This window comes from Phascolarctos cinereus, unplaced genomic scaffold (genome assembly GCF_003287225.1).
Source record: "Phascolarctos cinereus isolate Bilbo 61053 unplaced genomic scaffold, phaCin_HiC Scaffold_1;HRSCAF=81, whole genome shotgun sequence".
Classification (NCBI taxonomy): Eukaryota; Metazoa; Chordata; class Mammalia; order Diprotodontia; family Phascolarctidae; genus Phascolarctos; species Phascolarctos cinereus.
The window spans coordinates 151,889,955-151,903,553 of NW_027555514.1; the positions used below are offsets into that span (position 1 = coordinate 151,889,955).

At 33.7% G+C, this 13,599-nt stretch overlaps 1 protein-coding gene across 7 annotated transcripts in view; it reads right to left on the reverse strand.

Annotated features, from left to right (window-relative positions):
- CACNA2D1 (calcium voltage-gated channel auxiliary subunit alpha2delta 1) overlaps positions 1–13,599 on the reverse strand; it is a 665,577-nt gene that overhangs the window by 53,874 nt on the left and 598,104 nt on the right. For 4 of the 7 annotated variants that reach the window (XM_020984466.2, XM_020984468.2, XM_078154570.1 and 1 more), the window contains exons 19-20: positions 5,986–6,042; positions 3,467–3,538 (exon numbers count right to left, since the gene is read on the reverse strand). In XM_020984466.2, coding sequence (XP_020840125.1) covers positions 3,467–3,538; positions 5,986–6,042 — 129 coding nt within the window. Of the gene's footprint in view, positions 1–3,466; positions 3,539–5,985; positions 6,058–13,599 lie in introns of all 7 variants that reach the window. The other 3 variants (XM_020984467.2, XM_020984465.2, XM_078154574.1) reach the window with 1 other exon arrangement.

Sequence of the window (13,599 nt, forward strand, 5' to 3'; positions counted from 1 at the left end):
GATAAAAGAAATCTAGTGACTTAGAGATAGGCTACAGTTTTTGTTGGTTCCCAAATAATGTGAAATATGTACATATTTTATGTATATGTTGTATACATAGATGTATATGCTGGTAGTTTTGACTTGATTGTCTTTGGAAAAGTCAATTATCTTGTACAGTGCTCAGGTGCTAATAAAACAATATGGTAGTTAAAACCTCCATGTTAACTGCTATTTCAGTTTAGAAACCACTAGGTTTTTAAATTGCTAGACTTTGAGTATAGCCTAGTCTTGATGTTCTTAAGAAATGATGAACAGAAATAATGCTCCTCACTGGACCAACTTCAGTTATACCCTGTTTGAAATATTGTAATTGAGCTCCAGTTGTGGCATATTAATAGCATTACAGGCTTAGGGGGATTGAGGGGGATGTCCACAATAAAGACAGTCTGCTAGATTTCCTCTGTTGACACTCAATTGTACTAAGATAAGATGTTTACATTCTCATGACACATATGCTCATCTCAGAATAAACATCAAAATCCATAAAAAGCATCAGAATAAAATGATGTTCTGTAATCCAATATGAATTTTATTATATATTTATAAATCTTTATCCCACACATTTTTCTCCTGCACAGCAGGTAGATGGGACTAAGCTGCTTGAACACAGGCTTCTGTTCTTTTCTTTGAGAAAGCTTGTGTTAGGCAATGTTCCAAAATTACCTGTACCTAGGGGGATAGTATTAAGATACATGTGGAATAGTCATCTCACAAGTAAAAATGTTTCCAAGGGCTCACTGCTTAATATATGAACACTGAGGGATGAAGTAAGATTACAATTTGCTGTCTTAAAGAGGAAAATTGTATAGATTCTGAATGACTTGTTCACACAATTCAGAGACGATGCTGACATTCACCTTTGGAATCCCATAATTGAGCCTAGAAGACCCTTGGGACTTTTGGGGATCTTTATTGTATACTATGCTGCCTCTTCCAGGTCCTTGTCCTGGTTCTGTCTTAACTAGGGCATAATTTTAGGTAGGTCACCTAATATCTCTGGGCTTCATTTTCTTTCATTATAAAATATATGGTGACTAGCTACGCTATGAGGTCATCTCCAAATCTAAAAATGTATTATTCTATACGTTGTTAAAGGCCATGCTTAGAAATGAGTCTGTTTCCAGATATAGTACAATTAGTCAAGTTTAATGAGCATCTACAATTTGCCTACGACTATTCTAAATAGCACAGATATTTTTGCAGTAAACTGTAAATCACTTTCAGCAGAATGAATATATCATCTTTTTGAAAGTAGGGGCTATCTTGCAATAAATATGAGCTTAGAAAACCCAAGACAAAGAAGCAAAAAATAATGCCTTGTATACTTATTTCAAAGGACTTTGTAAAGGAAGTACTTTTCAAATCTTAAATGTAAGGTTAAATTTGATTTGCAGCACTCTCCCCTCTGTACAGGCAACTTATTGTTGCGACTAACTAATCATGCCAAAAAATGCTTTGTGGCTGAAGTGAGAGAGCCAGGCAGGGAAGGGAAGAGCTGAACATGTCAGGCCTGGCTAAAAGAGGGAGCAATAGCACTCCAACCTTAGAATCTCTAATAGTGAATTCTCATATGGCCTTGAAAGAGTTATGATTTTCTTTTAAAGTTACTATATCCAGTGGGTAGGTGGAGGAATATAAGAAAATTCAAGCATTTATGGAAGTAAAATTTTAAAATGCATGCCTATTACCTGATTATCTATTTTGGATAGCAATTCTCTGTGATTCAGAAAGGATATTTACTGTTAAGTAAGTCTCATTACAGAGTATATAAATCACTTAGAGCCAAAACCTAAGTATAATGACTGTCACAAATCTTTCATCATGGCCACTCTAAAACAGATTTCTTCACAATCTTATAACTTGGACTTAAAAGTTATGCTTGGCTGAAGTTTTGAATGGGCAGGGTTGCCTTTTATTACTTTGTTGATAGGATAAGGGATTGTGTAACATTTTTAATTTTGAACTTGACAAAAGAAAATGAAAGCAAATTAAGGAATTTCCCTGTGTCTTGAAATGGATGTTAAAGAGAAGTCCAACAAACAAAGAATACTCTATCCAAGAAGGACTACCATGGTAGTCTCTGGGCTCTGGGGATGAGGAGTCATCTAATGTCTCTCAAGGGCAAACCAGCCTCTAAAATGGATTCTGCTTATAGGACTCACTTTGGGGGGGGGGGAAACACCTTGTTTTGATTCTATTAACTGAACCATACCCCTATTTTAAAAGCAAAGGGCTTTATCTATAAATAATCTAGGAATGAGTGGACCTTCACGTGAGAATGCTTTGTTGCTTCCAAAGTACTCAGTACTAACTACACTATCAAACAATGCAGCCTTACAGCTTTTAAGAACCAGAGTGCCCCCTGGCCTATGTTAACACCTCTCTCTACTTAGCAAACTGAACTTTCAAAATTTCCCTTCATCTTGATTGTGGGCATGCCTGATAACTAGGATAATTAGGGTAAGATATACTTGAAAGAAATGAGGGGCAGGAAACTAAATATCCCACCCCCATTGAGCTATTCCAGTTGTCTTCCCTTAAAAAAGCATTTGTTTCTATCTAAACAGTATCTTTCAAGACACGTTTAATAAAAATATTCTCCCTTGAGGTATGGATAAGTCAAGAAATCAGAAAATTTCAAACAAAAATAAAAATCCTTTTAAGAACCTTAATCAGTTGAACCAGCTTCTATATGTTTGCTGGTCAGATAATTTTGATAACTGTCACATCTCAATTTCAAAATTTTGTCTTGTAAGCACAAACTTAAAATGACATATTGTTGGGTAATTAAAAGGGAACATAATTGGCAGAAAATAATGGTTCAGCTTTCTGCTCTACCACTTATTATCTCTGTGCCATTGGTCAAGTCATTTAACTTCTTAAAGTCCCACTTCACTCATCTACAAAATGACATTCATGATACGGGCACTGCCTACAACAGAAGATGGTAAGAATCAAATGAGAAAAAGAATATGATTTTTTTTTGTAACTGCAAATCACTGAATCAAAATAAGGTCTTACCAAGTATTATGTTGCTTAAGGACACAGAATTATGTGATCATCTATATTTTTTAAAAGGAGATGCTAATTGATGATGGCATTAAAAAAAACAAAGCAATGTAAACTCATTTTTAAAGATTTTAAAAGAAATCCTTGAAAAATACCTCTAAAGTTAACTTATATATCTCAAAAAGAAATTTTTTTCATAAAAATCTCAGCTAGGATATGATATCATGTTTGTCTTGTAGTGTACATTATCATAGTCTGCTTTTAGCATGCATGTTTATAGTATATAAATTTTAAAATTATATTTACAAATCTCAAATACATAAATAATGTATACTATATGAATATACCCCAAAATCTCAACACATATAACTATTTTTCATTATGTTTACGTATTCTTTAATAAAAAAGGCCTTACCTCATCTTGAGATTTAACCAGTGTTCTAAATGTCTTTTCTCCACTCTCTCCATCTATCATTTTATTTCTAATCTAAAGAAAAGTGAAACAATCTTTTGTCATTCCATGTACATTGTCAACAAATTATGCTTATTGAAAGTAGTCTTTGCAGATCTGTTGATCAGTCTCAGAATAAATAAATCACAATTTCTCATAGCTGACCTAGCACCAGCAGTTGTTTCTGGGAGATTGATTTATGAAAGATAGTTGTCATGCTACATTGACATTTTAAACTATGGAAGGAGGACAAAATACCAAGTCTGTTTGGCCATTCATTAATCTAAATGTAACTAGCAAAAGTATTATTCCTGACATTTTGGTGGATAACATGTTTAGCTAGAAGGGAAATAATGAGAAATAGGGCATCTAGGTGGCACAGTGGCACTGGGCATGGAACCAGGAAGACTCATTTTCCTTAGTTAAAATCCAGTACTAGCTTTGTGACCCTGGGCAAGTCATTTAACCCCGTTTGCCCAAGTTCCTCATTTGTAAAATGAGTTGGAGAAGGAAATGGCAAACCACTCCAGTATCTCTGCCAAGAAAACCCCAAATGGGGTCACAAAGAGCTGGACAGAACTGAAACAACTGAATAAGTATATATTTTTCTATTATGAACAGTTTCATCAATGTATTTTCTATGGGTAGCTTATTAGAGAACACTTGTTCCCCAAAACTAAGTTTTATAAGTTTACATTCAATTTTACATCTTGTAAATATTAAAACTGGAATAACAGTAGGGGCAACAAAGATTTTTTTAGGAAGAAACTTTTTTTTCTTGGTGAGGCAGTTGGGGTTAAGTGACTTGCCCAAGGTCACGTGGCTAGTAAGTGTCTGAGGTTGGACTTGAACTCAGGTCTTCCTGACTCCAAAGCCAGAGCTTTAACCTCTGCTCCACCTAGATGTCCCTAAAGATTTTCTTAGGGATGGGGAAATATTAAAAAGGACCAATTGGAAAGGCCACAAGATTTTTTGCCTCTCTCAAAACATGGTATCGTTAACTTTTCAAAAATAACCAAGGTCATATGTAAAAATGTCATTTAAAAATATCATTGTTTTTTCAGTATTAAGGTATGTTTGATTTTTGGAATACTATAGCCTTGAAGAGTTAAACCTGTGGTACTGCAAAAGACAATAGAAAATATCATAGCCAGAATCTGTAGGCAACAAAATATTTTCAGTGACAAACTGCAAAGAATGGTGCAAAGGATTACATCAGAGATGTGGGACTAGAAAAAGAGCCGGAGCAGTCATGAAGTGAGAGCAAGAGATACCCCAGCCAATGAGTAGCCTGCCTATTTCATGGGTATCCGTGCTGCAATACCAAGAAATCTAGAAGTAACTACCTAGTATGTTGGAGGGTTAGAATCTCCCAGTTTATGGAGGCTAGGACCTACATCCCTGGTGATATCAGTGGATCCAAACAACACACAGATCCAAAGAAGCTCAAAATATGTCCAAATAAAATTATCTGTTTAACCAGGGGAGAAAATCAGCCAATTCTGCTGTCTTAGGGATGGATATTTCTTCAGGTTTTTAAAAATCCTGGCAATTTCAAAAAGCCTTGCATGTGTAATATCTGTTAAGTCTTTGCTCACAAAACGATGAAGAATAAGATGCGACCTCTGTCCTCAAGGAGGTTCCAATCTAGTAACAAAGATATGACATTTCTACAACTCAAATGATAAAAATGACATGTCATATAAAATCCTGCCTGTATACTGTGTAAGAAACAGTCAATGGTGCCAGCAATCCTTGACTGATGCCAGATTGTGAATCTTGGCTTTCCTTGCTTAGGGAAGCAAGGAGGGACTTTACAAAGTAAGACTCGCTGAGCAAAAGTCATCTGGAGATCAGATCGAATGGCCTATTTCAATACCATATCCTGTGGCACTGTTGCCAAGGACTGTTTTTAATGGAAAGAATATGAATGGTATTATACAATAGGTACTAAATATTAGAAGAGTTCAAAAGAGTGAAACATCATTTTCATCTTAGGGGAAGATAATGAAAAGCATCATAGATTCAGAGTTAAGACAAACTTTGGAGGTCATCTGTTCCAAACGCTTCATTTTACAGATGAGGAAACTAAAGCTCAGAGAGATTGGCCCAAGGTCGCACAGTTCCTAAGTAGCATAGTGAGATTGGAACCCATGTTTTCATTCCAAAGTCCACACTCCTCCTACTGTTTCGTATAGGGTATTGTGTGCATAACTATTCATATACAAGACTGGGAGAAAAATAACAAAAAAATAAGTTTATTATAAGACAATTTTTATGTATTCACTTTGGGGAAGAAGGATGAGAAGGTAAAAGATACTTCTCCCCCTTCTTGAGAAGGTATATGTTTCATTTATTGGGAACTTATACTTGAGAGGGCACAGACGTTGAGCACAACCTCTTTTGAAAGAAAAAGCACAAACTAAGGATTATCCAGTACAGTGATCGTTTGACTTCCATTCTCAAGTATTAGTTCAACTCACCTCCACTTTGATATCATTCTCCAGCTCAGCATCCAGGAAATCCAAGGTGACGGGCTCCTGAGATTTAGGATTCTACAGCAGAAAATAGGAAGTACTAAGCATATATCATGTTGCAAGAATTACATTGTGGATATTCTGCAATAGTTTGAGAAGTTATTCAGATTGAATTTAAAGGTATTAAAATGTCTGGCATAATAAATATCTAAGCATATCTCCTCTCATATAACAGGAATTTGTAACTGATCATTGCTAGTGATCCTGAGCTTTAAATATGGTATATTTTTAATTTATCACATCCTGAAAAGGAAACATTTTTAGTATTTTTCCAATATTTCATTCATAATATCCAAGTTCTGAAAGAAGAAAGTATTTAATGCATAGTCCATGATGGACAAATGGGACAGAGATAACTACTCAGGTAATTTACGGTATATAGTGGTTGGTTTCTCTTATACAACCAAAGCCTATATTAGGGCTACAGTGCATAATGAGTCCTACTCTGACAAGTGAACACGAAATAAATTGAAATTCAAAGGGAGCTAAAGAATCTATGAATAAAGGAGAAAGGAATCTTGTTGCATATTTACTGAAAAAGTACAAAAGCTTTACGTTTCTATAATCCGTTAATTGATGCTAGTTTTAAAAAAGTCTGTGTCTGCTAATATTTCTCTATTCAAATTCCATATACTGTCAACAAGTCACTGTAAAAGCAGAAATAATTTACATAGGGGACATAATTTTACATGCATATCTTTGTTCTGTGATTTATTTTTCTATCTACTCACCATACCCTAAATATAGAATAACGTTATCTACAACTACATTGCAAACTCAAATGCTTATCAAACAGGCATTCAGCAAATGATTACTGGTGGCGGAGCCGGTGATGGCGATGATGATAGTAATGACACATTTGAGGCATTTTTTTCAGCTTAACAGTTTTCATTAAAGCAATCTGTAGTATGTTTTGCATAAAATGAACATATGTGTGTATGTATGTATATATGTGTGTATATGTATGCACACATATACACACAACAAAAAGGGAAAGAAAAAATAACTTTTTTCTCTGTAGATGAGGACTTTATTTTTAAAATTACTTTAAAAAAATGTAGATCCTCAAAAGACAGATAACAAAGGCATACTAACAGAGTGTGGTTTAAAGCAAAGAGAATAATTTTATATGGCAATGGCATCAGCCTAATTAATTTATCATCACATTTCACATATGTGTACATGTATAAACACAAGCAAAGACAGGATGTCTTTATCTATGCACACTCACATAGAGAGAGAGATACAGAGAAGATGAGAATAAAAAAAGAGACAGAGAGGAGAAAGACATCTACAAAATGAACTAAAGACAAAACGTTGAATAATTTATACAGTAAGAGACAGCAAATAGAAAATTACCCTTTGCTTTTATAATAGCAGTTTTATTTATATTGGCAGCTGTAGAAGCTAATTCCTAGTTTGTGTGTCTAAGGGGGATTTTACCTGGTCTGGAGACCATTAAAGGTCATTAATAATGAAATAATATATTATTTGATAATCGGTGAGCATTCATTAAGCACCCGTTATATATCAGGTGCTGTGTTAGGCCTTGAGGATACGAAAACAGGAGGGAGACACTCTACTTTCAAGAAATTTAAGTCTCTACCAATAAACTATTTAGCACATAAACATTTATGTGTGAGGGTAATGTGTGCCTGCCATATGAAATAATATTTATAAAGAAATGTTATTTAGGGCTTTACCAACTACAGAACTAGAAATGGCTTTTTAAAAATATTAACAAGTATAACTTTTCCAGTTTATTAACAAAACTGGTACAAATTCGAACAGACTATAAGCCACAATGGACTTAATAAGAGGATAGGGCTTTTTTGAAGGTAAAAGGAAAGCTAGAGTTGATAACAGATTTCCCAAACAGTAGTATTCTGTAAGTATAGATCACAGCCATTTCACTTCTAGACAGGAATGTGTTTGAGTCAGCTTGAATGGGCTTATTAGAGCTGATTGTTAAATTTTCAGCGTGACCATTAACCTCTAGAAAACCAGAAAATGCTACAAATCAGGGCTTTATTTATTTGTTTTAGGTTGTCTACACTTAAAGTGTTAGAGAGAAAATGTTAATGTAAATAAAACTTAAAAGTGTGTCAAGCATACTTTAAAAAATTTTTAAATAGAAGAGCTGGTTGTTAAACATTTACCAGCATACTGCTGCTATAACTCTCTCTGGAGAAATTAAGTGGTTAAGCTCTTTGCTGTGGAAAAACAAAAAGAATGTGTGTTCTAAATAAACTGTATCCATTTATCCCATAACAGCCTTCTGGATGAGAAAGCATTTTACTCATAGGATAAACTCTTTGACCTTTCTAAGACTAGTCCCATCCCCCAAAAATTAGAACATTGGATACAGATGGATTTTTGTGAAGGATAATTTACACTGTTGAAAAGAAAGCAGATGGTTTCATTCATTAATCCTAAAATTGCTAACTAGTTTGCTATTTTACAGAAAAGTGGTCTATGTTATGCAAATAATATCTGCATCTTCATTTATTTGATTTGGAATAAACAAAATTGGAGAAGCCAAAAAAGTAGATAATAGATGGATGGCTTTTCATTTCCAACTCCCATTATAACTAATGTAGTATGTTGTTTTGAAAACCTGTTTCCTTAGAAGAATTACAACATATTTCGTCTCATAAATGCAAATATTGGAAAGCCCAGCCATTGCCATAAATAGACGAGTCAAACTGCTGTCAACTTTTTATGCTGTCACAAGAAATAAATCATCTTCACCACACAGACACCACCATATCAGTATGAAGATTTTTTAATGTTCAATCCAAAAATAGTCAAAATGCTAAAATGTAAACAGAAGTAAAATCATTGTCTTACATGCAATGGATAATGCATAGCATGACCAGACCCAAACAGCATGCATGGAGGCATTGTCATGGAAGAATTGGCATTATGATGTTCACGTCCCATTCCAAAATACAAAGACAGAGAAGAAAATGAAATGGTAAAGAAAGAAAGAAAGAAAGAAAGAAAGAAAGAAAGAAAGAAAGAAAGAAAGAAAGAAAGAAAGAAAGAAAGAAAGAAAGAAAGAAAGAAAGAAAGAAAGAAAGAAAGAAAGAAAACAAAAGGAAAAAACCACAAAGCTTTAAGTCAGTAAATTAAATTCATTTAAAATGGCAACCTGGCATACCATACTTTAAAGGACTCAACAATGGGATCATGATGGAAAAGGTCAATGGCAACAGGAGCTACTTGAAAACATAATAATGATAACAGTAGCTGATATTTACATGGTATTTTAATTTTTACGAAGTGTTTTACAGGTAGGTTCTATTATTATTCCCATTTTACAGATTAGGACACTGAGGCTAAGAGAAGTTAAATGACTTGCCCATGATAATATAGCTACTAAGTATCTGAGGTAGTATCTGATTTGAAGTTAGGGCTTCCTACTTCAAAATCCAGTGATTAATCCACCAGGCGACCCAACTGCCCCTATATCTAGATTAGACATCAGAAGACACTGATTCTAGTCTCTGCTTTGCCATTAGAGAGCTGTTGGAACTGTTGACCTCAAATTCTTAGTTTCTTTAATTTCCCATCTATAATATTAGAATATTAATAGGTGACCCCCCATTTCTCTGGGTTATTATGGAAAAAAGTTATGTAGAATGGGCTATTAATACTTAAAATGAAAGTTGATGTTATGATTAGTAATAATTGGTGGTAATACAAATATGCATGACACCTCAAATTTATTTTCCGCCATAAATCTCTTGAAAGATATTATTCTAAAATGGGAAGGCAGTTGCTAGTTTGCCATTTTGAATTTTTGCTGAAGGAACAAAAATTCTATATATATATTTTAACATCCTAATATCTACATGCAGTTGAATTTACCACTGGAATGGAGATTCACTAAAATTCCCATGACCACAAAAGAACACAAGCAAATATAAAGAACTGAAACATGCCAAAAGATTAGAATTAAATAAATTCATAAGTCAATGTAATACAGAGAAAAGGGATTTCAATGGTTTTTAAAAAAGAAACACAAAAGATAAAAGTCTTATGCAATAAAATAAAAGCAATATAGAATGACAAAGAGGAAAAAGGCCTTAGAGATAATATAGTTCATCTCTTTCATTTTACAGATAGGGAAACTGAAGAATATAGAGGACAAATGACTTGCCCAAGGTCTAGCTAACAGGCAGTATAGATAACACTGGGATAAATATGTGACATATACTTTTTTTTTTTGGCTAGGCAATGAGATTAAGTGACTTGTCCAGGGTCACACAGCTAGTAAGTGTCGTGTGTCTGAGGCCAGATTTGAACTCAGGTCCTCCTGAATCCAGGGCCAGTGCTCTATCCGTTGCACCACCTAGCTGCCCCAACATATACTTTTGCTATTACTTCCCTGGACTACGGTGCCTTTCCATCACAATACCATTTAAAAAAAAACTGGTCTAGGCAGATGTGTAACTTTTTATCATAGTACCATATAGGAGCATAGATTTAGAGCTCTAAGTTATCTTAAAGGTAATCTAGTCCAATTTTCTCATTTGTAGAAGAAAGTGATTCCCAGAGAGGTTAAATAAATAAATAATGACTTGTGCAAAGTCATTTAGCATAGTCAAGCTTTGTACTATATTACTTTCCACTGCACTCTTCTTACTTATTCCATGAAAATTGTGTTAAGAATGATAGTAAACTTGCCTTTGAACTTCTCAGTTTTCCTTTCCTTTCCTTCCCTCTCTATACTTTTTTCCTTAAATGGAACTTCAAAAGTCATTTATTAGGCTGAGTAAAATGCAAATAATACTCTTATATTAAGCTAGAAAGTATTTTTAGAGATGTTTAAACCGTTTTTTTCTCATTTCTCATACATTTAATGAAATATACATATATAAAAAAACCTTATTCTGGTAACATGTCCATTCAAATTTTGGAAGTGTTTCTGTGTCTCCAAATCCACAGTTATATTATGGACTATTAGCTATTTTTGGTAGTTACTTTGGACATATTTCACAGATGATGGAGAAGAAATACTTATGGTAAATTTCACCACATTTATTTCTCCCCATCAAGCTTCTAGAAATATGGAATATAGTTTCATTGAGACCTAGTGTTTTGTAGAACTTGGAGTATCCACATTAAGTTGACTTCTATTTAAAAGCTATTAAAGTCATAATTGGAAAGAAAAACTTAATGAAACATTATAATCGCAATATCTAATTACTCTTTTCAAAAAATTATCTGTATAAATGTATTCATGTTATTATTGCAATATCACTTTTGCTAGCAGGTATTAGTCAATGCACATCCCTTACTGTCACTAATGACAGTTTTGCTTCAGTTTAATAAAGAAGGATGCACATTCCATGCCTTGGAAGCCACATATCACATAAACAGCCTTCTCATTCAACACTTGGAAGCTTTTGGGAATAAAAGCTTAATTTCTGCTATAGTTTAGCATAGCTTAAAGCACTAATAACTACCTTCGGTCACAGTTACCTGAACATTGGGCCTTCTTTTTCTTAAATTAACTGTTGGTATACCTACACCAATAGGCTGAAGCAACAAAAAGTAGCAATTTATAATGTTATGCTTTAGCAAATGAAGGTTTTGCACTCTCATGAGGAAACTTAACTTTTTCTCCTAATGGCATTTTCTTAGGAGTGAGACATTCCTTCTGAACTGATAATTGTGAGTACTTTGTAAGCACCAAAGAAAGCCCAAGCTGGACAAATGAAAGCTAAAAAGATGTCTTTAGTTACTGGGGGAAACATCTTACTAGAAGAATGCAGAATTCTAATTCTTTCTATACAAAATTGTCTGATTTATGTTTTGCTTGGATTTAAAATACATGCACGTAGAGAGATAGTGGTCTCTTTTTCAGACATCTTTCCAGCTATAGCCAAATTGAGCATGAAATTACTTATAGCTGGGGTTTACATGATCCATGAAAATTTAAATTTAAATTTTAGAGTTCTAAATATATTCCTTTTAAAATCAATGGAAACTCATAACTTTTATTTATCCTTCCAAGATTTTATAGAGAAGAAATGAGGAAATAATTAATAAGTTGGTTTCATGTATTTTAACTTAATTTCTGAATTCCTTCCTAGAATTGATTAAATCAAGATATTATTACTAGATTGGATCCAGAGATTAATGAAATCACCGTACTTAAAGAAACACTCGAGATACTGGCGACCAGAATGCAAAAGATACAAAGTGTGATACACAAGGCAGTAAGAAATATTCTTTTTTTTGGGGGGGGGCAGTTGGGGTTAAGTGACTTTCCCAGGGTCACACAGCTAGTACGTGTCAAGTGTTTGGTCTGAGGCCAGATTTGAACTCAGGTCCTCCTGACTACAGGGCCGGTGCTATATCCACTGCACCACCTAGCTGCCCCAGCAAGAAATATTCTAATGAAGATTTGAGCTATCTCTGTTTGCTGATGTTTGTACTGTTTTAAAGGGTACTTAGTTACCATCTTCTCCTCAAGAAGTTCAATGTTTCTCATGATTTTTTAAGATTTTGATTATGTCTTTTCAGGAAGAAAACAGAAAGTACACAGCATTAAAAACCCTTTAAAGGACATACAATCGTACCTTGTAGGTTACATATTGGCTATACTCTGCTTGCTCTCTATTGATGAAGAATTTCTGACAAAGCTTAAGATTAGTTGAGTTAGCATGTTAGGTGATGTGATATCATCTATCTAGGTTTAATATTAGATTTGATTAAATTGAAATGGTCTATTTAGATGTCTTACACTATACCATATTTTAAGAAGTTTCTTGTATCAATCTGTATAGCATGTACCAACAAAATGGCAACCATAATATTTGACCTGTTAATAATAAAGAATTCAAAAGCATACTTAATGAGTATTTTAGAAACATTTTTAGGAGAAAAGAATACATTAGGAACGATTCTATTCACTTTAGTCTTCATAGTACCTTTTTATTTAAAGTTATATTAAATTAAATACAGTAGCCTGAAATACTGCTTCTAAAATTGTAAGAAAAATGGCCTCTTATTTTATGATAATATGCAAAATACAGGATAAATTATGATAATTTAAGTAACTGGTAAATAGAATGTCATAGTACAAGCATAATACATACTAAAACGTTTGCAAGCAATGATATATTTTCTACATCGTCTCTTGTAGGATATGTTACTTTTGCTGTTGCAGAAACAGAAAAGTGGTGATTTTAAAATTATTTCATTTTTAAGACAACTGCTTGGATTTTCTTTAGTACCATAGGATGAATAGAGTGATTTACTTAATGCACACCCAAGGAAAGGGATCTAGTGATATCTTGATGTCTATAGTTCAGCCTTAATTTTGGCAAAGCCTGAAGGAATCTGGAATTCTCGATATATTTTTCCACAAACTCATCTCTAAATTTCATTTCTCTTAAATCATTTTAGTTTGGAATGAGTACTTGACATTTGATCTTGATAAATGATGACTGAATAGTTACAGACTGTACTATAGAATCAAATATGCAAAAAACTAAGTTATACATTTTGTGACAAGAACATTAAATATTAACATTTTTAAAGTAA